At 41.1% G+C, this 26,420-nt stretch overlaps 3 protein-coding genes across 6 annotated transcripts in view; 2 read left to right on the forward strand and 1 right to left on the reverse strand.

The window, feature by feature from the left end:
* Positions 1-5,042: 5,042 nt before the first annotated feature.
* LOC109628498 (leucine-rich repeat neuronal protein 4) lies at positions 5,043-8,306 on the reverse strand. Its single transcript, XM_020085611.2, has 2 exons — positions 8,169-8,306; positions 5,043-7,422 (listed from the first exon to the last, which is right to left on the reverse strand). The coding sequence occupies exon 2, from the start codon at positions 7,415-7,417 to the stop codon at positions 6,689-6,691; it is 729 nt and encodes a 242-aa protein (XP_019941170.2). The 5' UTR covers positions 7,418-7,422; positions 8,169-8,306; the 3' UTR covers positions 5,043-6,688.
* Positions 8,307-12,599: 4,293 nt separating this feature from the next.
* Positions 12,600-16,689, forward strand: LOC109628496 (uncharacterized). Its single transcript, XM_020085609.2, has 2 exons — positions 12,600-13,740; positions 13,891-16,689. The coding sequence occupies exons 1-2, from the start codon at positions 13,035-13,037 to the stop codon at positions 14,835-14,837; spliced, it is 1,653 nt and encodes a 550-aa protein (XP_019941168.2). The 5' UTR covers positions 12,600-13,034; the 3' UTR covers positions 14,838-16,689.
* A 4,181-nt stretch (positions 16,690-20,870) lies between these two features.
* ltbp3 (latent transforming growth factor beta binding protein 3) overlaps positions 20,871-26,420 on the forward strand; it is a 35,427-nt gene continuing 29,877 nt past the window's right edge. For all 4 annotated transcript variants that reach the window (XM_069509997.1, XM_069510000.1, XM_069509998.1 and 1 more), the window contains exon 1: positions 20,871-21,460. In XM_069509997.1, coding sequence (XP_069366098.1) covers positions 21,223-21,460 — 238 coding nt within the window. In that variant the 5' untranslated portion in view covers positions 20,871-21,222. The remainder of the gene's footprint in view (positions 21,461-26,420) is intronic.

Below are 26,420 nucleotides of genomic sequence, written 5' to 3' on the forward strand. Positions count from 1 at the left end.
TGCACTCACAAGCATGCTTCCGAATTTAGGCTCCACAAAGGTTTTAGGTCTCGGATAAAGTTTTAATCTCTTTTCTCTCGCTCATCATGAATATTCAAAAAAGGTCAAGTCCTTACTCTTCTTTCCAGCTCTGTCATCCACCATGACTGCATCCAGGATAATCTGTCCCTGATTGCTCTCTTGTTCCTGCACTTGTTCCTGCCCTGGTGTGTGTGTGTGTGTGTGTGTGTGTGTGTGTGTGTGTGTGTGTGTGTGTGTGTGTGTGTGTGTGTGTGTGTGTGTGTGTGTGTGTGTGTGTGTGTGTGTGTGTGTGTGTGTGTGTGTGTGTGTGTGTGATTTTAGCTGTAGTGGGAGGGGTAATTGGGATTTGTTTTATTCAACATCTGGCCATACATCAGTCCTAGATTTTAGTTCATGACCTTGTATTTCAGCTAAATGTGTAAACTGCATAATACCATCTCACAATGTTCGCCACTCATAAGCCTTTATTGGATGTAAAGCACAATGATTTTTTTTATTCATGTGCACAAAACTACTCTTTGTAGTGATGCTGATGAAGAGGGACGTGTTCAGCTTTTATACTAATGTTCACTTCCAGTTTTTCCTGGAGTGGAGACTTGATGAATGACTGGCAGCCGGTCCAAAGTGTCTCTCCTCCTTCAACCCAATGCATGCTGGGATATGCTCCAGTGCCCCCTTGACAATGAGAAGGAAACAGTATAGCAAAGTAACAGCAGAGAATATAAATTGGGATGGGGGTTGGGGTGTTCACAGGTAGGGCTGTGTCGTTTGCACTAAACTGTCTGATTCTCGTTTGAGGAAACAAACAATAAATATTGTTTTCTAATGTTACAAAGTGAAGAGTCACTTCCTCCAGATCGTAATATTTTTTTTATGCTAAACGCGTTTTAGTTTTTTTGTGCGTCCATAAAAATGACCATTAAAGGAATCCTAATCTTAATCTTCCCAGAATAACAATTTGAGTGTTTGTTCGCAAAATAAATCCGCCTCTAGAGGTCACTGTGTCTAGCACCGTCTCAGCTGTCATGATGTCTGCATGTGAAGTCATGTGAAGGGCGAAAGAGCAGGTGCTCGTGCACGTGTGACGATGCTGCTGCCTAAAGTGATCGATAACTCTCCTCACTTTCAGCTTCCTCAGCTCTGTCCTGTGTAATGCCAGGTTACCATGGTTACCTTAGCTCTTCATACAAGGAAACGGTGGAAGAGGAAAATCAAGGACGTTCTCCTCCTCGCTGATCTGTCCGGGGGAGTTCGGAGGAGAGCTGACCTGTGTGCAAGATGACTGAAGGGCAAACACTCGCAGCCTCTTCATACACACTCACTCACTCTTGATGTGGAAAAGCTGCTGCCCTGATCACTTGCGCAAACTCGGCTTCGTCCCTACGAGCTCATTTCCATTTCCACTACATTATCACGGAGTGCACGCCAGAGGTGGCTTTGATTTCTTCAGTGCTCTTTGCAATCATGACCTCTAGTGGTCCCCGTGAAAACAGATGAAGGTGGCGCAGCCTCACCCTGAGAGCTTTCTGAGAGATGTCTGGATGGATAATGAAAGACCTCACACTCTCGTCTTTTCTTTTGCTGATGATGCCATGAGGAGAACATGTAAACTAATGTAAACCCCTGCTGGATTTAGATATAACCCCTGAGCATCCTTCCTGTAACTCAGACCATTCATCTTTTTATTTACAGAGTTGTGGTTTGAGCCAAGACAGACAGACACTGTGTAAGACATAACAGGAATAAACAGGATGCGATGCCTGCAGGGGGGGGGGGGGTTAGGCACCACCCACTAAGACCCACACTTTCCTCTGAGGAAGGCCACAGCATGGCCCAGTTTCTACTTGTGGAATAAAAAGCTCCTTCTTTTTTTACATTTGAACACCTTTTCATTTCCTCTCTTCGTAATGTATTTTCCTTTCTATGAAATGCAATGCTTAAAGGACTCAGGGAGAGTGTGCAGATTATTGCAGTGTGTGTTCAGATTTCTTGGCCGGGTGTAGAGGATGGTTCAGGTCAGATAATGGGCTCTGATGGATGTCTGACCTACTTAGAGCTTTTCATGCCCTGTAAAAGCTGACCCCAGCGGGCAGAGAAAGCAGCCATTAGTGCCCCTGCTGGTGGGATAGACTATACTAATAATAAAAATTGAGATTCATTTTCCCAGTGCCACATGCAAATTAATTTTTCATGAATAATTAATTGCCTGAAAATGAATGACGCTTCTGAGTAGGTTTGAGAATAATGTTGTGAGATGAATGGAATATTACAACCTACATCACTTTCATTGCAGTAAAGCCTCTTAAAGCCTCAAGCTGCAGCCTTGAAAATTTGCTTAGTAGAAGGAGACAGATTTTATCTAGACATTAAATAATTTCTCCTTATTAGTTATCTATAAATATAATGAATGCAAATAACAAAATGAATCTCAAAATTCCACTTGAGCATACATAAAATAATATATATATATATATATATATATATATATATATATATATTATTTTATATATATATATATATAGATGTAATCTTTGTAGATTGAAATCTTACATACCAAACATATAATTATCTTCTAATATACATAATATAATATAGGTGAGTTATCCCACTTTGAAGATCTGTTTAGTCTCATGTTACTTCACAGTGTTGTTTGCCAGCAAATTCTTCCAGTGGGAAGTGAGTTGAATATGATCCAGATTTGAAGACTTCATTGTCCTTGTGATTATGTTTTTTCTGTCTTTCCTTGCACTCTGGCCTCTTCTCTCAGGTGGAATGTGAACAGCAGAGAGCGATAAGGTGAAGTTGTCTCCCCAACCCTGCGTGAGGTGACAGAGGCCTGTAGAGGGAGCTTTATTCTGCATCATGGTGATCATATGTGATATATAGTATACCCCCTCAAATATCTGCTTGAAGAAAATACCTTTGTCACATCTGCTCCAGGGCCTATGTGACATTGCATATTTAGAGATAGAGTCAACTACTCAATTCTGTATATTTAATCATCATTAGCCACAAATGCAACTAGAATGGTTCCTTATGAAACCACTTTTAAATTCACTCGATCCAAAATGTTTTATTTGCATTTGCACCACATTTTTTCCCTTAAACATTACTGATCCCTTTTCATCAAGATGCATGAATTATTCTCAGAGAAATGAATGAAAAAGCCCTTATCTCAGAATGTTAAAGAACATTTTAAAAAGAATAAAATCCGAGATCTGCCCACCAATCAGGATCCACACACTCATCATCTGAGGTGATAATGCAACGATACGCCACATAATGGTGGAATCCAAAAATGAAGAAACACAAATAAAAACAAGTTTACAAAATACACATATACTCACACGTTTGCGTTTTCTGGGAAATTTTATTGGGAAATCAAGCAGCCATGAATTCAATTCATTCCTTGTCATTGCTGAGCTCTTAAACAGAGAAGCAACCTCAGTCACCAGTTTTCTGAAATGATATGATTCAACATGACTCGTCTTAAAGGAGAAGTGTCCTGTCAACACACATCCAAGCTGCTGACCTTGTTGCAACATTTGCAGAGTCACCAGCATAGTGAGATTAATCACAACCACTTTGTCTGATTTGTTGTTGATCTGCTGAAAAAAAATCTCAGCTATTTGAGACAGACCCTTTTTTCCACTGCCTCATTCACCAAAAACTTGAAAATCAGCGTCAGCAAACTATTAGCTCATCGTGTACGTCTGTGTATCCAGGGTGCCCTGTGTTCATTAAGTACCACTCATAGTTCCTTCTTTGAGTGGTTTGTGATTATTTTTGTTTTTATAAAGTTTTTTTTATTATATTTTTAATCTGAAAATTCATCAAATAAATGAATCTACAAACGAGCCAGCATTTCTATCAGTGATGTGAGTCTTGCCATGAAGAACAACATCATCAGTGTGTGGAGGCAAAGAAAGGTCGAAAGAATTTGAATTAAAATGAGACTTAATGTCAAAAAATAAAACATCATGTAGAATTACTTAAAGGTTCAGTGTGTAGGATTTTGGGATATCTATTGTTGAAGTTTCATGTTGCAGCACCCCTCACCTCACCCTCTCCTTCCAAACATGTAAAAGAAACTGTGGCAGCTTCAGTTGTTATAAAATATCCAAAGGTGTTTAGTTTGTCCAGTCTATACTAATGTGGTGGCCTCCATAGAGAGGGTCCCCTCGATGTAAATATAAAATATTTAAATATAAAGGGCCTTTTCTGTGGTAAAGAAAACTACAATTCATAAAATTTAGATGAAACAAACTAGTGAAAACATCATGAGGATTATTCTACATTAAATTTCTGCCAATAGATCCCTTTCACCTAAATCTTACACACTGAACCTTTGACCTAAATTCAGGTCAAGTTTTCTGTTGAAGTTTTAAATTCAAGTTTTTTCAAATTCAAGTGGCCACAATTCAAAAACTATATTTGCATATATTTTTTTCTTTGCATTACAATATCTAAAATGCTAAAAGATTTTTAAAAGTCAAGTAAAAAAATCAAGTTGCTCATTTACAGATATAATTCATTCTTCTAGGGTCACTGGAATTGATCAGAGCTCAGAGTGAACAGGTTTAAAGTTCTGTCAGTGATGTGATTCCAGAGAGAGGTGCAGATGAGCCACTAGAATTTGTATCTGTATATGTTAATCAAACAAATGGGAAGTAAGAAAGACTCTAAATCATTTTCTGTCTTAAAGACAATTTATTTGGGATTTTAACTGAATTGTTCAGTTGTGTTAAAATACGTTTTTCAATGGCTTTTCAATGACAATTATGCTTATCACTGGACTTTATTTTAGTTCTTTACTTTCACGTAACTTTCATTTTACCTCGATGTGACCCATTTCTTCTTTATGCATTTTTTAATGATCAAAAGCATTTAAACAAGAACAGCAGGACAGACACATGGCGGCCACACTTTCCTTTTAGCTTCATGACCAGTTTGCTCACTGAGAAATATTTTAACCTTGTGAAATTGTTAAGATTTGATTTTACATTGACAATCATTCAACGTTTCTTTAAAATAGTTTACTTAAAAAGGCAAATAACATCATTTTGAAATGAAACACTTTTACATCTATTTGTCTTCTAATGAGCACAAGTTGTTCTGTTCTGCTGTCATCTCCAGAACAGCCCTGCTCTGTCACTCTGTGGTTTTGGTTAAACATATTCAGCATTTTTGTATTACTGACATTGCTGCTCCTGATATTGCACACAAACATTTTTGCATTCTGTCGCATGCAAACCATTTTTAAGTACCTTCCTCCCTCTGTGAGAGTGACTGTCCTCAGACGGAATGTGTGTCACAAATCTGGAGGCCATTTCAGCAGCACAGAGTCTGTTGTATCTCCAAATGACACATGTTAGATGACTTCCATGCAGCTTGGAGTGGTGTAAATTGTGCTGTGCAGTTGGAAAAGGAATAAACCCCAGGGGCAGTGGAACGACTCTGTGGCAGCAACTGGAGCAAACAGGAATTAAAACATGGTTTCGAGACATGCAGACTTGAACATGAGATAAATTGGGTGGATTTAAATATTGGACTTTCTTCCCTTTCTCATGATGGCAAAACTTATTTTTTTAAAAGCCAGAAGCTTCTCACCAGCCTAGTTCTGGATATCTGGAATTCTCAGATGGAATGCGAGCAGGCTCACAAAATCCATATCCGCTGAAAGGCTATTGTATGACAGCTGGAAAAACAGCACTGAACACCAGTGCTCCTCCAGTGCGCTGACACAACTTCTGACTGTAAGACAGATGGAAAAACTCACCAGCTGTAAAACATTGACATACAGTATAGCACACATGGCAACAGCCAAGGTCACATTTGAGCCCTTTCAACAAACATGTGCAGTAGCTTTAAACTCCACTGTTTCTCCAACCTTTAGTTTAGTAAAACAAGAGCTCCAAGGCTCTGAAAAATGATTGTACCACATTCCCTAATTTCATCTGACTCTAGTTTTTATTAATCCATCAGGATCTCAAACTTAAACTTTTGTCACATGTTATATCAAGTGCTATAAAATAAATATATGATTATTATTATCACAACACACAGAAAAACACTTGCCCCCATAAAATGAGGAACTCTCACAGAGAGTGTCAGAGTAACTTCCCCACCCAAACAATATGATATATTTTTTATGTATGATATTAATTTTGATTAGTTCATTTCTGTCAGCTGTGCAAAGATAAGTAGAAAATCTCCTGTGGATTATGAGTGAGAATATTCTGCTAATTCTTAATGTAAAATGAATCGAAAAGGATAAAATGCACGGACAGAAAGCTAAAAACAAGACATTTTCTACACTCATAATAATCAGATGTTTTAGAGATAAAACAAGGACGACATGCTCAGAAGTTCCTGATATTTCAGAGCTAGAGCAGCATATTTTGAAATGCAAAGAAAATACCAGTTTTATATTTTTCAGAAAATTTAGATCAGATGAAGAGGCTACCGTAGTTTTTTTGTGAAGTAAAACATGAGCAGGCAGACACATGAGGAGACTCGCTTCCTGCTGCGCTCTCAGAGAACCTCTCTGTGCATCGAACCACAGACGATATAATGGAGTCAAAGTTAATTAACTACAATGACCCCGAAAAGTCTCACGGGACAAAGTCTTATCTCGCCGAGCGCCTGGTCGTGCTTTGTTTTCTGTTCACTGTATCTCAGCAGTGTCACGCATAGAGACGCTGGCCTCCTGCTTCCTTTGCCTCTTCTGCCTCCAGAGCAAGATGGCCAACAAGAGGAGCAGCAGGAAGCCCAGAGCTCCTCCGATGAGTCCTGCTTTCAGGGCCAGACTGCTGTCTCTGGGGTGGTACATCATACATGAGCCTTGACTGGTTCCGCTATTGTTCTCTGCAACCACACAGACCTCTGCAATGTTTTCTATAATGCCCACCACCCCACTCCTTTTGTCCTTCCCAAAGTTCTGCCGCTCTTGGTCCCCTACTGTCACCAGATAACTTGTGACATAGGAATAAGGTGCACACCACTGAATCACAACATCCGACCCATTCCAGGACACCGATTTCAAGGTGGGAGCTTCTGGAGCCTGGTCATGTAAAGTTAACCCTGGACACAAGCAGCCGGTGGAGTCTGCGAGCACAGCACAGGAGATCTGACCCTCGAGACAGGGGTCGTAGTTGCATCGTTGAGAATTCCCTCTGGCTGGAGGAACTCTTCTGGAGTCGGTGGAGGTCACCTCTTCCTCAAGTCGGTCGTAATCTGCTGTGGAGGCCTCAGTCAAAAACCCATGTGGCATCAGAGGTCCCATGGGATTCGTGCCTGTGACTTGTGATGCCGTTGGCAGGAGAGAGCAACCAATGATGAAAAACAGGCAGACGATCACCGGGGGAAAAGGGAGGTCCCTGCTGGCAGCCAACATGCTGTCTGGAGATCGTAAAAAGTCAAAGTCAGTGTGTTGGAATATCAGATTTTTTTTACTAGGAATGAAAAGTACAATGCCCTTGGGTTTCCAGATATGTGTACATTCAGATTTAGAGTCTTGTTGACTTGACTAAAACAATAATTGTTCCCTGGTGTTGAGACCTTTAGAGAATATACGACTGCAGATGGAGCGACTTGATGACTGAAACGGCTGGCCTCAATACGAGCCTGGTTTCAGTTGGTAATCTAAAAAAATCTCCCTCACTTTTGAATTGTTGAAATGAGGGAGGCTCTCGAGTTAACTAATGAGAAAAATATGAAAACCTCATTAGCAGCATTTCTGCTTTTTCTCATTACTCGAAACATATTTGTCAATGATTTATAGTCTTTTCTCCTCACAGGGCTGCTAGGAATAATCATTTGTTGATCTTTGGAGATACATCACACTAATTCAGCATTCCCGTCTGTGTTGCACAACAGGTCCAAATGACTACACACCCATACAGGCTGCCCGGTCAGCTGGATCAAGTTACAGAAATATGCGATTTCCACAGTAGATTCCACATGAATGTACCTGACATGTGCTCTCTCACACAGAGAGATAACAATGAAGTCCATTCAAAGGGAAGAACATGTGTGTGTGTTTAACTGCATGAAAAACCGAGCAGGAGCCTCCACTGAATACTCAGTTTTATGGCACAGCAGAAAGTCTATGTGCGTGAGTCGAGTATGAAAAGTTAGGATCTTACCTGTTGCTTGCAAAATCTGCGTTTGTAATCTCAATGAAAAATCTGAAGCAGCTTCTTCTCCTCGTCTTCCCTCCACTTGCTCCCTACTCTTGCTCTCTCCTCCTTTATATATTTCCTTCTCCCCAACAATCACCTCCTTCTTTCTGTCCTCCCACAGCCCCCCCCCCCCCTTTCTGTTATTCCTTCCTGCACCAGCTCCACCTACCTCCTTGCTAAATAGTTCAGTAATGTGAGTGACGGACTGGGTGAGTGTGCTTGCTATTAGTGGTATCACTGCTATTAGTAAATTCACCGCCGTCTGATTTCTGGTGAGCTGAACCCTTTGTGAACTGTTCCTCCACAGTGGACATGCTTTTCAGACTGTGTATGACTTGTTAATGAGCTGTTCCTCTCCTTGTAGGGGAGAGGGGAGCTGAATAAAACAGGGAATATCTCTGTTCCGCAGCTTTGATTCACAGGAATTACTTATCCCTGACATAATAGGTGGCTACAGACAGTTTATCCCATCCTATCAGCCGCCTAACCCCTCACCTAAATATAATGTATGACTTGACTTGAATCATTGCAGCTAAACTGAAACATGTTGTACAGCTGCTTCTCTAAAGGCCGGATATGAACCTGACTGGACTTGTTCTGGGGATGAAAATAATTCAAGTAAGAAGTGAAACTAGAATGGCACTATCCCCTCCTAGGACCCAACAGTTTCACCACATTTAAATTTTCTAGATCCAGGTTTTCACTTGGTTCTCACCCAAATTTCACACATTCTAAAATATCAGTCGTCTTAATATACATGATTGAAATGATTGAATGAAAACAAGTATATGATGGATTCACATCTGATCTGGATCACATCTGATCTGGATCTGCACCTAAATCTAATGAGTTCTTCGTTGTGTCATGTCCCACACCTCCATGAAATCTCATGGAAAGTTTTTTTGGTGTAGTGCTGCTCAGTTACAAATGAACAAAAATCCAACCTTCTTGTCAGAGGTAATAAGAAGAGGTGGTGATTAATTTGAGACACAAGTAACATCGCAATAAGTTAACTCCACACAGCATTCCCATGAGAGAGGGACTGAACAACATGTGTCGTTTGTGGGAGAGTTATGGCTTTAAAATCCATCATCACGCTCACATTTCAAACCCGCTTTCAAGTTTAAGCGGCAGAAAAGTGACCAAAAGTAGCTCCCATTGCCAGAAGAATTCACCAAACTGATAAAGTTACCTCAGTCAAAGCAGTTTTAGCAGATGAGTCATATCCCTGGTGTACAGCAGGCAAAGATACAGTTATGAAACTAACAGGTAGAACATCACAGATATTCTTTTTTTTTCCACAAGAAGGAATGTAAATTATCTTAATTTGTTATATCAGTATGACATATTTATCAGTTGTTTATTTCTTTTTTGTCTCTCTTTCTTCCGTATTGGAAGGAGTGTGGGTGTGTAACTGTGAAGAAGATGCATATATTCACATCTAGGATGTGTGTGGGTATATGTTGGGTAATAGAGGTTGTGTTAAATATCTGAATCTAATGCTGAAAAACATGTATTCATATTTTGCCTTATTTCATGTTTATGGTAAAAGGAGGTTTCCAGGAAAGATTGTGACACATTTAACACCAGGACCAAAGATGGTGCAACGGATGACTTGAACCAGTAAGAAGCAGCGATGAAGTCACAAATACTTCATAAAAAATGACATATAGTCAAGCAGATGGTGACTGTTAGACAACTAACGCTTACATAAGCCCATTATACACTCCCCCTCTCCACCGTGGACCACGTCACTCTTTCCCCAACCACCACATCTGGCTGGCATGAGTCTGGTTTCCCCATCAAAGCCCAACTCCATAAGGAATAAAAAATTTTATATAAATGAAATGCAAATGAATACTACAAGGCCCTGCTGTGACGGATCCATGAATCTGCAGCACAAACAACATGAGGGTTTGATTTACAACATGTGCAGATAAGCTACTGTCATGGCAACTTAGTAGCTGTGGGCTGAATAATTCTGCCATAATTTATTTATGAAAAAAAACATTTTATCCAAATTTATGTTTGATTTAATCATTAGCATGTGATTTTTTCTCCAGGACCCCCTGAATGAGACAGAGGCAGATCAGCATCGACAAGCCATTGTTTATTTGAAAAAAAACAAATTCGTCATTAGAACTTCCAGCCAACCTAAACACAGGAATGAGGCACTGCAACAAACATTTTTCGAAATAACAAAGCCTGTTTTATTCAGAAGACAATATGATTCACTCCAGTGATTAATTTTAATTAAATCCAAATCCAATTGTAAGAACAAAACATATTTTTTATTTTAGAGGCTTATGCAATACATAATAAAAAAAACAACAATAAAGAAAGAGATAATGAAATGTATATAATCAACACTAGAATCTTAATAAAACAAACATGAAAAAGGGTATATAATAATAATAAAAAATTAATATGAATAACAAAACTATGAAATTCTGAAGCATTCATTAAAAGCCAGGTGGATTTTTAATTCTCGTGTAAAGATGTCAACATTTTCAGCTCCTCTCAGAGCCTCCTGTTCCAGCAACTTGGAGCATGATGGCTGAAAGCATCATCACTTTTAGATTCTGCTTTGTGGAACAACTAAAAGAGAGGAACAGAGGATCTGAGAGGCCCATTCCTGGTTTAAAAACAAGCATTTCTCATAAGTGGTCTGTGTGAGTCTATGTGGTGCCTTTTAACGGAATTGAGTAATTTTTTGCAGTATTTTCATGTTCGTGAGGAGCTCTTCCGAAGAGAAAGGTCTGGGCCATGTTCAGGGTTTATTACCTGAGCTGATCATTCATTATTAAAGCAGCCTGCAGTGCCTCCTAGAGCCGACACTGGTGGGTGGAAAAAGCAAAGAGCTTGGCAGGGCCTTTGAGTCCTCAGTTATGCAACTGGGTGTGGGTGATATTATTAATTTGTTCTCATGATGAGCTGAGCCCCTGTGTTTGGTTCCAACAAGCAAACAGGCCACAGCATCCTGCACCCAGAACACTGTCTGAGTGTCTTTCTCCACTTTCAGGGTCTCAGCTCACCCTCACCTTCAGGTCAAGGGTACGTACGGTACGTTAGGTTCAGAGGCCTGTGGTGTAATTTTAAACTGCAAAGAGCAAACTTCAGCATTTCTCCTCAAATGGCTGCTGCCTTACCGCGAAGTTTGGTTCACTTTTCACCCTAAATCATGACTGACAGGCTGAAGAACAGGATGTATAATATTTGCTCATGGAACCTGGCTCTTGAATAAATAAATCTGTCAGACTTGGATTGTGGAGCTCACAAAATGTCAACAATTAGCTATTTACATGTGAAAAGAGACGTGCATCAAACACCAAAATGCCCAAAAAACATGTCTTATACAGAGAAATGATTAATAATCATATGTATCATTAAAGGTTTCCGGAAGGAACTGGTCTATGGAGGACCACAGTGTCCAAGCTTTGGTCTTTATTTTGGGATTATTTAATCTATGTGTAAAAAATATTTCATTCTTTCCTGTTCTTAGTGTGATTATAAATGAACTGAATCCTTATGATCACTAATGATGTTTCCCCACAATGTATTACACTTTAGATAGAAAGTAGAACTGTGTGTGAATAAGATGAAAATTTCATGAGAAATTAATAAGATCAATGCAAAAAATCTATAATAATCGACTTGATTGATTCACGGCTTAGTATGCAGAAAGTAGAAAAGAAAAAAACATGCTTGGATGAGCTTCAAAAACTCTGAACATTTATTAAAAAATGTTTTTCTTTCTGTATTTATTCTTTTTTTTCTGTTGTGTACCACAAAAGTGATCCACAAATTACTATTATTACTATTAGTATTCTTCTTCTTCTGACTTACCTTTCACTATATTTATTTATATTATCTATTACACATCTGCTGTATATATATTTATTCATACACTACAGTATTTATTCATCTGCTGCTACTGATCCTGTACATATATTCTTCATTCACCTTAACTGTACATAATTTATGTCTGTATCAATTTAATCATTCAGTATTTTTCTACGTTCCTACAATCAGTTTTCACAGCTGTTATCCTTTTCACTATAACTTTATTACTATTGTACACTGCACTGATTTTTAACTGCCAGTGTACATTACAATGATGTCACTGTTGTTTTCTTTTTTCTTTTGACCTGCTGTCTTTGTGCCTTAGAAATAAAGTTGTTTTGAATTCTTATTATTTCTGGTATTATTGGTGCTTTTGTTATTATATTATTATCATTATTATTATCATTACATGCAGATAGGGTTCCGATTATGGTCATGTATAGATAATCCGCACAGGCCTTTTTTTGTAATTCTCTAGAGGCGATGCGGCTTCCTTCGAGTCAACACTCAGGGCAGGAGCTGCACCTCCGAGGCGGCTTCCCCGACGTCATCGCTGTGCGACAGGCCTCAGTGTGAGTACGGTACAGTCCTGCGTACTCCAGCTGGAAATGGGTGAGTCTTCCCCTGAGCCCCGCGGCCACAGACTCTGTTAATGTGCGGACTTGAGTGACGCGGTTGAAAACACTACTTGCGCACTTCTGCCGTGCAGCCGCAGTCTTTGCGTCTTGTTTTGAGCGGCGGGAATTGTTCGATTTGAAAGCTAGCAGGCTAATGTTAGCGAGCGGAGTCAGGCCCCAGCGAAGAGGAGTTCACTGCTGTTTCCACCAGCGACGCTTCTTCCACCGCTGAACACGCAGATACAAGTGGTGTCACACCCACCAGCGACCACACACAACCGACCCGCTGTTTTAGAAGCCAGGGCTGGTTTATAGTAGCACCGTGAACGTTAGCATCTCCTGCAGACGGTAGCTAAAGTGCGTTAAAGACATGACTTCCAGGAGGACGGGCTATGCTGCTAGCATGGACTCCTCTCCATCAAACAGCGGCTCCATCCACACTGGGAATCGCAAACAAAGTATAATCAACATCCCCGACAGGACCGACTCCTGCTATGATCGCAAAGCCGATAAGGCTGCGTACGGGGCTGTGCAGGGCAACATGACTGTGACGTCGCTAAAGTCCCGTCTGGCTCCGACCATTCAGACTGCCATGTCCGCTGCAGTGGACACCCTGCTGGGCGAGGTGGTGCTTGTTCTCAACGAGACCCAACAGGAGCTGCTGCACAAGGAGCAGGAGAACGAGAGACTGAAGGTGCGACTGGAGGTGTCGGAGAGGGAGCTGAAGACGCTGCAGGAGTGTCTGAGCAGCGCCCAGAAGCTCATAGATCAGCTGCAGATCTCTTACGCGGGGCCCCAGTCTATCAGTCAGTCCGTTTTCGCCCCATCTCTGTCTTCCATGGCTTCCCTGACCTCAGGTTTGGACCGGGACCACCAGAACCCCCGAAATGTGAACGGAGCAGGTGTCGACCTCGGTCTCGGTGGCTCTGTGGATGAATCGCTTCACGGGTTTGAGCCCAGAGATGACTACAAAATGTGCCAGCTATCAATCCAACCAGATGGCTCTGTGACCAACCACGCGCTGGACTCCTTCACATCCACTGCATCTCATATGTGCTCCGATTCCAGCAGGCCAGGTAAATACACAATGTGTGCTGCTGTACTGTGGATTTCCTCTGCAAAGAAGCCCGAAAAAATACTTACTGTAATTTGACGTAATTATTAAAGTTTTTTAGTTAAGTGATACTTCTACATAATCATCTCTGTATGTTTTGATATGTCTGTAGACCAGTCTCAGGGACCAGGTGGAGCATCCAGGTTTGAGATTAAAGAGGAGCAGGGTCCAGCTTCAGGCCCCGGTCAGCCAAGCAGGAAGGAGTCTGGTTTGCGTAATGACGAGGATGGAGAACGATCATCTCACAACATCGGCGACCTCGGCTACGTTCAAGTTGGGGAGGGTGGTTCTCAGCGCTCATTTACTCACCCGCTGCGGCACCAGAGGCCTGTGCGAGAATGTAGTAATGCCTTGCAACAGGGCGGACTGGATGGACAGAAAACTCTGGTGAGGACTCCTGGGAGAGGAGACAGTGTTTCACCTGGCAGAGCAGATGACTCGGCAGGACCTTCAGCCTCGGACACAGTAGTGGATCCCTCTGGAGATCGGCCTCACCACTGCCTGGAGTGTGGAAAGACATTCCGCTTGATCTCCAGCCTGAAGAAGCACATCCGCATCCACACAGGAGAGAAGCCTTACCCGTGTGGAGTCTGTGGCCGCCGCTTCCGCGAGTCAGGCGCTCTCAAAACTCACCTGCGCATACACACGGGAGAGAAGCCATACTCTTGCTCTGAGTGTGGGAACTGTTTCCGCCACTTGGACGGTTTGCGAAAACACAGGCGCACGCACACCGGAGAGAAACCCTACGTGTGTGCTATCTGTGGGAAGCGTCTGAGCCGTCTGCAGCATCTCAAGCACCACCAGCTCATCCACACTGGAGAGAGGCCGTGCTGCTGCCCCTTCTGCAACCGCAGCTTCAAGGAGCCCGCTGCGCTGCGGAAACACATCCGCACGCACCGGGAGGAAGGCGGCCACATGGGAATTACTGCCAGTGATGACACAGACCCGGACGCCATAGATGACATAAACAACCTCCATCCAGCTGCTCCGTCCCCTCAGATGAGGTTCGGAGAGTGGGGAGCCGAGGAGGATGACAGCTCAGTTGCGGACTGTGTGTAGTGGATAATTTGAGGATTAACTGTCGGTTGCTAATCTTATAAAATGTGGAACAAGGTGTTTGGGCAGTTTGATATAATGGATAAGACCATCTCTGTTCCATGCTGTTAGAGTGAAGACATATAACCTTAGACTTTGAGTTTTGTTTATATCTGACATCATGTTTTCATCATCGTCAGCAGCATCATTGTTTCTCTGACTTTCATCAGGCAGCAGCAGCAGCAGCAGAAGTAGCATACAGGTTTTAATTGGCAGAAGTGGACGAGATCTGCTTTCTCACTTTGAAAATATAAGAACGCTTAATCTTCAGAGTCTCTGCTGATGCTGCTTAAGATCGTCCCTCGATTTTAGTCAGGATAAACTGTTGGGATTTTAGTCATGAGTTTTTAAAGCTTTAGGTAGTACAGAGCTGCTCTAATACAGTAGGCAGGAATAGATGCATAGTGCAGCTTCATGCTTCATGTGCAGGATAAACCATGCATTTTCTGGACTAAACCAAAGCATACAGTGTTATGGTTTAATCCATTGATGTGATAATTGTGTAGGTCCATACTGTGGTGCTTTATGAAACAGAAACTGACCAACATCATCATGTGTTGATCATTCCAAATAATTTCCAGTTTACTCAGCCAGAGAAGCAAATGTTTCACTTTCATCCTTTAAGACCAAGAAAAACAGACATCTCAACTATTGCAATATTAATAAAAAATGCCATATGGTAACTGGCTCCTATCATGATAAATGGACAATATACTGATGTCTCCCAGCTCTACCTCACTCCTCATTCTCCACAATGATAAAAATACCACAAAAACACTAAATTCCCAGTTGATGTAAGTGGTTAGATTTGACTACATTTATAGCTCTTCCTCTTCAGCCCTGCTCTGCCCCGTCTCATCTCTGCTTTTCACTCTGCAGAGCCCTCATCAGTTACACAATCCTAATGCTGAAGTGATCTGTGTCAAGTATATCTCAAGTTTGAAGACGCTGTATCAGTCCAGGCATTATATGTGTTATTTCTTTGTCAACCAAACATGCAGAGTTATTTTAAAGAGTGAGACAACACCATAATTCACAACATGGACCATTTCTTAGCATTCCTTCTTTTTAGAAATTCAAGCTGCTACTCTGTCTAGAAGACCTCTTCACCTCTGTATTTATAATTATTGTTGCAAGCCAGTTACTAGCGGACAAACTTTGGTGCTTGCATGTGCATATTTGTTTCTCCGCTGGTGATGATGCCTCCTGGGCGTTTCTGTAAATAAGAATATAGTTTTAGGCATTTTATCCAGTTTAGTAAGGGGTTGACGTTTGTGGAAAAAGTGGATGTGCAACAATGACCTTTTTTCTTTAATGTAACGTGCTTTTTAACCCATCAGTATTCTAACGCAATGTAAATATATAAATCTTTTTAAATATCTCTCTGATGTTTCTCCTGATGTTCTGATCCAATGCAACGAAGGCATCAAGTTGAACAACAGATGAATCCTCTCAGCCTTTCGAGCTATTCTCTAGGTCTCTTGTGTCATTTGCCATGTATACTACTCTAATGATCTCTATGTACATCTGCAAGTGTAAGTCATTTTACAAGGCACTCAAAATGTAAAATATATGTCACAAGAATACGATTTGCGAATTAACACGGTCCCAGTTTATCATAATTATTGTTTTTAGTGTTACATACATGGGGGCTGTGCATGTAGGTTTAAATTGAAATGGCATTCTTCCTTAACAGATCATTTAATGTTAAATGAATTAAATTTTTTAGCCAATGTGTTCAAAATATATTCCCACAATTCACATCCATCCTGTTATCTACTGTAAATGTGACTATATTAAAGGGCCTTGTTTGTTATCTCGTCTCTCTGTTGCCACATTACCCGACTACATTTACTGTCAAACTTTCTGAGATGAAATGTAAAGTAAAACCACAGTAAATTCATCCGACATTGTGGCACTTCAGTCCAACTTTAATCCTAACTTTAGATCCTCCCCGTCTGTTAATACCAGCGTCATTACTTAACTTTCAGTCGGTGCATTTCATTGCATCGTGGGAAGAAAACCACATTAACCCTGGAGGAGAGTTTCCACGGCATCTGAAACGTTGCCAAACAGCCTGCGTGTGCGTGGTGCGGACACGCCCAAAGACAGATCCTAAATAACACCTTAGAGCTTTCTCAGTGCTGAGTAATGGCAGCTGTTTGCATATACACAAACTGCTATTTGAGGCAGCTTTTGGTGTGATTACTGAAGCTTAACAGACTGAAAAACACGTCAGCGTACGGTGGCATTCCATCCATGATACAAACTTCCAAACACATTTTTAAATGTGTTTTTGCATACAAGTCCATAGTTCTGTGCTTTTGTTCAACATCTCGCGACCCCTCAGATTCATCGTGTGCATGTGACCCCCATGTATGAAGACAGTGTTGTTTGGTGGAAGTAGCTTGCTTTTAACGATGACTATAACTGACCAAACAATATAACATGTTATCACCATATGACTACGAATGTGTCTACGTTACTTTAAGATTTGAGACGTGGTTGTTATTAATTCCACCAAGGAGGTTGTGTTTTCACCCAGGTCCATTCCTCTGTTGGTTGGTTTGTGTGTTTGTAAGATTACACAGAACTACCTGACGGATTTCCATGAGTCAGTGGAAGGATGTGGTGTAGGTCAGGGAAGAACCCTATAAACTTGTGGTGCGTATCTGGATCAGAAGGCAGATCCAGGATTTGTTTTTCACTTTTCTTTAACATTGTAAGATGTTTTTCAGCATTTTCCTAGAAAATAATTCATGGATCTTGATGAAATAAATCAGGCACATTTTGGGAACTAATATTTACGTGTGTGTGTTATTTGATGTAGCTTGATTGAATTGAATGGACCTGTTAGGCCGTAGCGGAGGTATATCCTCAAAGTTTTTGTTGCTGTAGAAATATAACACGTGACTATAATGTGATAAACCACGTACACTGAGGCCCAGTGGATGTTCGGCCTCGACTTTGTGGACCTAAATATAACAAGCCCACAAACAGAGACTTGACTCCCTGCTCTGGAGCCGAGCTGAGGTAACCAGAGACTCACATCAAGACATACAAACTTGTTTCGACAATACAGACCACAAATGCAAGTTAAGACATCAAGTTGAAACAAGCGATGCGGAGGGCATTGAAACACATTTCCCCTGAACCCAGCAGCGGAAGTTCACACAGGCCAGAGCCAGTGACTCGTGAAAAGAACAAGTTGACAAGAGAAAAGATAATTTGATAAAAAAAGAAAAAGCTTCTTAAGTGATGTTTGATAGGGAGGAATAAGTATATCTTAATCCCAGCTCAATACTGAACTACTTAACTTAAACTGCAGAAGCCAAAGGTTTTTATTCACACACTTATTATTGACTTGTACCTTTCAGTCCTCAGTGTCTCGGCTTCAGATGGCGCAGGATTTCTTCCGCTTGTATTTTAACCTACACCAAGGGTATGGGCCTTGATCTCTCCTATTCTTACCTCTTCTCGGCTGCCAGTTAAATTTAGGAATGATTTTAAGATTCTTTTTATAACTTTTAAAGCTCAGCACGGCCTGGCCTCCAGTTATATTACAGAGCTACTAACTCCAGGCTGTAACCTAAGATCTTCCAATCAAGGGGTTCCTTACTGAAACCTGGTAACCAAGGGGGACCAAGCCCAAGGCTCTGGGATTCGTGCCTGAGGAGTTTGGACTTTTTAGCACTTTACCTGTTTTTGAATCAAAATTGATTAAAACATATTTAGAAGTCTTTTAATGTAAGATTTTGAATAGTTTTCACATATGTTGCTTGTTTTTGATATTATGTCGCTTTATTCCTATATATTTTATAAAGCATTTTGTAACTTTAGATAAGTGCTATAGAATTCGTTATTATTATCATTACTAGTAGTAGTAGTAGTAGTTGTATTGGTGGTAGTAGAAGTTGCACTATCAGTAGTAATAGTGTTAGTGGCAGCAGTAGTTGCAGTAACATATGACATCTTCTGCACTGACATCTTTACTTTCATTTTTTTCTTTTGCTTTTTTCACTTTTTATCATGTAAAATTCTGAATGTCAGTGTTTATTAGTAAAAAATAGTAGTGTACTGATACTTTTACTTTAAAGGCTCCAAATACTTCCACTCAGAGTTCCTTCTCTCTGTTCACAGCTGTTTTTATCTCTATCGTTCAATAGCCTGTTTATTTTTGTTTGCCGTCATTGTCTGCTCCAACGTCTAATGTTAAGGTTTCAGTTTTCAGACAGGAAGTAATTATGTTGTATTAAAAATACTCAGGGATGTTTTATGAGTGACCTGCCATGTATTTGCATTGTGTGTGTGTCTTGGCAGCCGCTGACGCAATGATGGTGCGCAGCAGCAGAGGCCGAGAGAAATGTGAGAGCGGCCTGTGAACTCTCCGTAGGCCCATGCAGTTATTTCCTCAGCGACTGAAAGTAAACACTCTCAGGTTTTTGAGAGGAAGTGACTCAACTCTCTTTGTCTCTTTCTCACTTTCACCCCGCTCGCCCATGTGACCCCAAACACTGGCAGGCTCACGAGATCCCGACACTCCTGCAACTTTGTGTTTTTTATTATCGTTCACTTTTTCCCAGAGAGTCTGAGGTCAGTGTGTCACAGGAATGAAATGAGGTTTTGCGGCAGAGGCCTTCTTCTCTCTGGACTAGCTGAGCTGCAGCGTGTTTCCTTCAGACTGGACAGAAGCAGGGTTTGATGGTTTTTTGGTTGCATGTGCAAAGGTACAAAACTGTGTCTTGTTGCAGTTTTTGGAAAAAGTACAACAGCCAAAACTGCTGGCACAACTACAGTGGCACTCAATAGAGCACAGACCTCCGCCAAGGCCCAACAGTCCCAGTAAATTCAATCAAGCTGCATCAAATTACACACACTCATAGATAGCAGTTCTCTAAATGTGCCTGTTTTTTAAATCAAGATCTCAAATCTTGCTCACAAACAACAAACCAACAAACAACCAGACAGACGGGTAAAACCATATCCATGTTGTGAGAAAGTAATTCAGTCATGTGCTGTATTTGTAACAGTTTGTAAGTTCTTGTAGTTGTCTTTCAATTTATATTTTTTTAATTATCTTTTACCATATTTCTTTCTGAGTTTTTTTATTTGTACTGTTCAAGCTATTCAATTTATGTTGTGATTACAACTTCTCTCCAAAATAAGTGTACAACTGTGGAGTTTAAACTTTTTGTGATGGTGGACGTTAGTGTGAAATATATGACAGATAAATGTCTGATGTGTTATTGATGGATGGATGGATAGACAGATAGAAAGATAGATAGATAGATGATGGGCGGACCACAAACTGCAAAAGATGCAAAAAAATACCAAATACTGTATACAAATAAAAAATACACAACACAGATTTAATCCCTGAGGCAGTTAAATAAGAAAAATACTAGGCAATATTGCTGGTCTTATGTCCAGGGTGCACAGTGTAATGTATAATTATCAGGCTGCTGAGAAATATGATGAGTTGAAAAGTCTGATGGCAGTCGGCAGGAACAACCTCCTGAATGAATGAGTCTGTGGCTGAAGTTGTCAGACTTAGACTATATTCAACTATCATGAGACACAAAAACCTATGACGTCCATCTTGTCACATCCTCACAACCTGAGTTCCTGCTGATAGTGGCCTCAGACTGACCCTGATGGTTCCTATAATATCACAGATGTCTAACAATATGTTTATGGACATGATGTCTGGAGGTTGAGAATAGTTAATATTTCCCCTCCTCCCAATCTCTCATCAGACACAAAGGTGTGTACAGCACTGCCTAATATGTTATATATATATTTTATTTTCAGAGTGACACACACAGCTGTGTGTGTGAGAGAGTGTGAGGGCAGCAGATTTGGGGAGGGGGATGCTGCGAGAAATAACCAACAAGGAAACCACTTGAAGCTTCGCTCCTGCACCGCCTGGCTGGCCTGCTGCCAGCTTTCTCCAGAGTGGGTTGGCTCACTCCCTTCTCCTTCTCCTCCCTTCTCCTCCCTTCCCTCTCTCTCGAACCCACATACGCACTCTGTCCGCAACTCTCTCCAGAGGAACAAGGCAAGAGAAAGAAAGAAGGAAGAACCACAAAACTTTTCAAACAACAAGCAGGGAGGGCAAAGAGAAAACTCCCCGAAGATGCCAAGCGCGTCGCTTTTACGCACGGATCATTCGGGTACGCGAGGCTTTTAAGGAGAGAAAACAGGAGGGAGGAGGCGCTCTTTTTTTCCTCCTCCGCCGTATGAGACGTCAAAAATCTGCCTCGGGTTTATATACAAGTAAAGCAGGCGCTGTGGAGCTGGAACCGTGGATGTCCCTGGGTCTGTGTGGAGGGCAGTGAAGGATGCCAGGATGCCCTCTCTGATCCCCCATCTGCTCGTCATCTGGCTGAGCGTGCAGAGGCTGGCGTGGTGCACGGAGCGCTCCTCCACACGGGAGCGCTTCAAGGTGGTCATCGCTCCCCTCATCTGCAAGCGGATCTGCCTGAAGGGCCAGTGTCAGGATACCTGCGAGCAGGGCAACAACACCACGCTGATCGCCGAGAACGGCCAGGCCTCCGACACGCTCATCGGACAGGGCTTCAGGGTCGGTGAGTGGACGGGCCCCGATGGAGGCTGGAACAATGCTGTTTATTTATGAGGGGGTTCATATGTAGGCCGCTGAGATTAACTAAGAGCCCTGACCCCTGGTTCACAGCCCCCTGCACAGAGGTGTGGGGGGGAGGTGGTGCCTCATAAAGGAACTTTTTGAGGAGTTATCAAAAAGTTAGATATTAAGATAAACTGAAAATCCCCACACAACTACCCACTGTGCTGTAAATCTAACTGTTTATCACATTGCACTGGATATACATTCACTCTTATCTGCTTTCCAGACATTCATCTGGGAGATTAACTTCTTTTAAAAGTTATTTAGTCTGAAATAAATGGCCAGAAAAGCTGAAAGCGGGACTGAAGGATATATTTGCTCACTGATAATGTTCTTACCTAATAGTGGGGTTGGGGGGTGATATTACTACATTGCCTTTGGCTTGTTTACAAGTAAAAGTCCTTCATTTATATTCCTACTTCAGTGCAAATACAGCAGTATATTGCTTGCGATATGTCAAGATAAACATTTCCATATAAGTGGATATCGATAATAATCACCATGTGTCACATTCATATTTATTTGAAGTTTAAAGATTGCTCCTGAGTGAAGGTTGTGGTTCTAAACGATTCTTAATGAGTATGAATTGATGAGATATTACAGATCTGAGGTTGATCGATTCTGTGCGCTCACAATGTATAATCATTAGATCGATATACATACGAGCTTTTTGTTCTATTGCTGTTGATGAAAATGGTATTCCAACAATGATTGATATTGTTTTTGTAGAAGTAGCCTTTTTACTAGAAAACTCACTTTTGAACGTTTGGCATCTTTCAGGGTTAATTTGAAACTTACATTTTTAACAGTGCAGCACATTTCACATTCACATTGTTGTGTTTCTTACCTTCAAAACTCGAACAGCAAAGTAACTAGTAGTACAAATGTAGTACACGTTTAATATCTGTAGGGGAATGGAGTAATGTACAATGGACACTGTCAAGAAGAGTACACTGTCCAATACAATGTCCTTTGTAACTGTTCCACCTTTTTGACCTCCAGTAGTAGATTTTCACAAGAAAAAAGCTGATGAATATCTCATCAATATCTTTATTTCCTTAAAATCTCAGTCCATATTCTTCATATCTTACATTAAAGATTCAGTGTGTAGAATTTTGTGATATCTAGTGTTGAAATTTCATGTTGCAGCTGACCACCCCTCACCTCACCCTCTCCTTCCAAACATGAAAAAGAACCTGTGGCAGCTTCAGTTGTCATTAAAACTCCAAAGGTGTTTAGTTTGTCCAGTCTGGACTAATGTAAAAAACATGGCAGCCTCCGTAGAGAGGGTCCCCTCGATGTAAATATAAATTATTTAAATATAAAGGGACTTTTCTGGGGTAAAGAAAACTACAATTCATACAATTTAGATGAAACGAACTAGTGAAAACATCATGAGGATTATTCTACATTAAATATCTGCCAATAGTTCCCTTTCACCTAAATCTTACACACTGGACCTTTAAAGTAACACAAGCTGGTAACCACCATGAATTCATGATTTATGTGAAGTGGGTATAAACTCGGCTTTGTAAATAAATAGGAGGTTAATATGAGGTGAGGAGGGTTTACCTCTCCTCGCATTGCTGGAAAATGTTCCCATATTACACTTTAATTAGTGAGACATGGCTCATTACATCGTATATAAATGTACTCTTAAGATCTATACTTTGCCCCTCGACTCCAGCGTCTGGTTGGCATGAGTGGAGCCTTTACGTGCTGCATCAGATCAGCTGTGGTGAGACATGGAGCCTCGCAGTCTATACGTCAGCCTCTGGCCCGGAACCAACTCCCACTGCTCCGCTATTCCTCCCACCACTGTTGAGACAGTCAACAGGAGCAGAGAGGTTCGAGATGAAGTGAGCTCACTGACGTCTCTGGGGAGGACAGGGGTGTTGTGCCATAAAAGATAGTCCAAGTCATTGCTGTCTTTGTGTCAGCAGAGGCTAACTTATCAATCGCTTTGTTAACTCAGACAAGGAGGTTGTGTTTTCAACCCCGTCCGTTTGTTTCTTTGTTGGCTTGTCAGCAGGATCACGCAAAAAACTACTGAACGGATTCCCACGAAACTTGGTGGAAGGAATGGGACATCAGCCAATAAAGAACCGATTGCGTGGATTTGAGAATTCTTTATCAATATCATTCAGTGTTTTTTGACATTTCCTTCAACGAGGGAACAATTTATTGATCTTGAATCTAGCGGATTTAAATGGGTTAGGCTTTCTTTGAGCTGCTGCACAGTAACAAACGCTGGTGAGGATCCGTACAAAGGGGAGGAATCAGGAATTTTTTATCACTTTCTTGAACATTGTGTTGAAGTAACTTGGCAGAGGCATGTGTGCTCTACTGAGTGTTATTCTACTTTGTCTCTGTTTCACCAAAGGTTGATAAAAACCCTGTATTCATCATGAATACATTAAGTAGCACTGTGGTCTACAATAATAAATCACACATGATAACAGCACTTCAGGCACGTGATGTAACACCGTCATATATCTCTAGACACGTCATCCTAACTTTCTCTTGGAGGATAAGAAATGTCTGCACACCAGTTGAGCCTCAGACAAACTCTGTAATGACCTAACCTTTATTACCTCTTTGCGGATATTTCTCCTCTATTGTTTTCACTTCTGTCCAGCACCTCAAGTTTGTGCTTTCGTATACTTTCGGTTCTATCTTTTTTCACCGCTATAATCCTAATCTTAATTGTAATCTTTTCCAGAGTTGAGCAGCTCCTCTGGATGACACATGTTTCTATGTTAGAATTTTAAAGGAGATGGTTAGATGTAGTACTACTGGATGAAAATGACTCTCAAGCAGTGCTGTGGGTTCATCTGTGGCTGTAGAAATCCAGGACGTCAGTAAAAACAAATAATACAATAATATAATGGAAATATTTCAACACAGTACAAAGCAAGACAAGACAAAACAAATGAATGAAATCAAATAAAATATTACAAACAAAGCAGTTAATAATCATACATTAAAATCTTTCCTTTAAAAGATATGCATACAAATCATGCATGTTACAGACTCTAAAGCTGTGGTGCGTCTTACTGTCACAGACAGAGGAGCTGTAGTTGGGGATACAGATGTAGCCTCTCCAGCTGTTTTCTCTGGTGTGCCCATGTGGAAGTAAGCGGGCTGGATGGCAGCGGTCTTCCTCCTCGATACTGCGCAGAGTCAGAGAGTTGCTTTGGTCACCAGGCCTCCCTCTTCTCCCTCAGCTTCCTTGTGCTGCGTTGCATTTTGGGACTTCTGTGGCAAATAATCCCAGAAAGACATTTCAAATTCCAGGAATACCTCACGGTCCTGCACATTCGGTCTGGAAAGTGAAACTGTTCTGCAGTCACCTGTCTCCTGGATCTCACAGTCAAAGCGTCTGAAAACAGATCCCTCCTGAGTTGTACGAGGGTTTGACTTCTGCTTAAAGAGATATGTGATGTTCAGTGTCAGAGCTGGAATGCGGTGCGGACAAGTGGAAATGTCTCTCTCCCGTGTTAAAACGGCCATGGCTGTAGCAGCAACAATATGAAGACCTTTCCATATTTGAGTGATGACGTCAGAACAGAAAGGCAGAGCAAAACCCGGCCGAACCCAAACCTTTCCTCAAAAGAGAAAGTAGTTCTGAGAATTTGTGGAAGTGCAGAAATACTTTTCAGTGCCTTCGTGTGTTTCGGTCATGGTTTTGGTATGCACAGAGTAGAGTAGTTCTCTTGAATTTGGCTTGTGTTTGGTGGACAAGCCAAGAAACAGTCAGGTTTTAGTTGTGATGGATCTGGGATTTCTTCCAGCAGATGAAGAATGTTTTTATGTTCATAACTATGAAAATATTAGCAATACTAACTAACACAGGCAAAATTGCAGTCGCAGTAATAATATTTTAAATCATATAGGAATGTTTACCGGATTATGAATTGAGTACCAAAAGAAAATCCTTGAAATGACTTGATACCCCAGAGTATAACAGCTGGACAACAAACTGGTGCCAGTGTTGGCAGGACTTCATGACTCCAAGGAGATGTTTTGACATTGTTTATTTTTTCTGACCAGCTGTAAAACCAGCAGCATTCCATTTACAGAGATATGAAATGGAGAAAAGGAGGCAAATCACCGATAACACCAGCAAATCTTTGACAGCTGTAGCCATGTGATGGTCCATGACTTAGATGCAAGGTGAACTATATTTGGTGCCCAGAAGATACATTTGTATGAAGTTGCTGATCACTGGTCTGTGGTTCTGAGTGAAATATCGCCACATCTATTGGATGAATTGAGATGAAATGTGGTACAGACATTTATTTCCTTTATTTCCAAGATACTGTATTTGATAAAAATGGCAGCATGGAAGTGATGAGAGGGATAAAAAACTTGTGCATTTGTGGGCAAATTTTTTTTCCAAAGTTTTATTGCCCCTTTTTTTTAAATGTGCATCATTCGGTTATGTTAAAGTGTGATACCCAAGCACTGGGTCATCACTGAAGCGCAATGAATCCTGGGATAGGTTGGATGGTAGGATCCACCCTTTGGATGCTGCATCACAAGGAGCCTTCGAAACAGTCTAGTCATGCCGCTGTGACGCAATCCATCTTCAAATGCAGCCTCTGAAGAATTTGTGTCTCCGAATTGAGACACAGCTATTTGCGTAGTTATAATCATATTGATTGAAGCTTTAGACATTTGCCCTGTGAACTGCTGTCAGATACAGTAGTGTAGTTATTTGCTTACTGGCATAATCTTTGTTTTAAAAGAGAAATTCATTAAATTAAATAAACATAAATCATCTCATTTCAACTAAGTCATAAATGTTAATTACGACCTGTCTGATCTGAGCAGTGTGTGATTATGCTGTCGCAGCCTGAGACAGAAGGACAGACGACCACCCAGATGTTTGGCAGAGC

This window comes from Paralichthys olivaceus, chromosome 15 (assembly GCF_024713975.1).
Source record: "Paralichthys olivaceus isolate ysfri-2021 chromosome 15, ASM2471397v2, whole genome shotgun sequence".
Lineage (NCBI taxonomy): Eukaryota > Metazoa > Chordata > Actinopteri > Pleuronectiformes > Paralichthyidae > Paralichthys > Paralichthys olivaceus.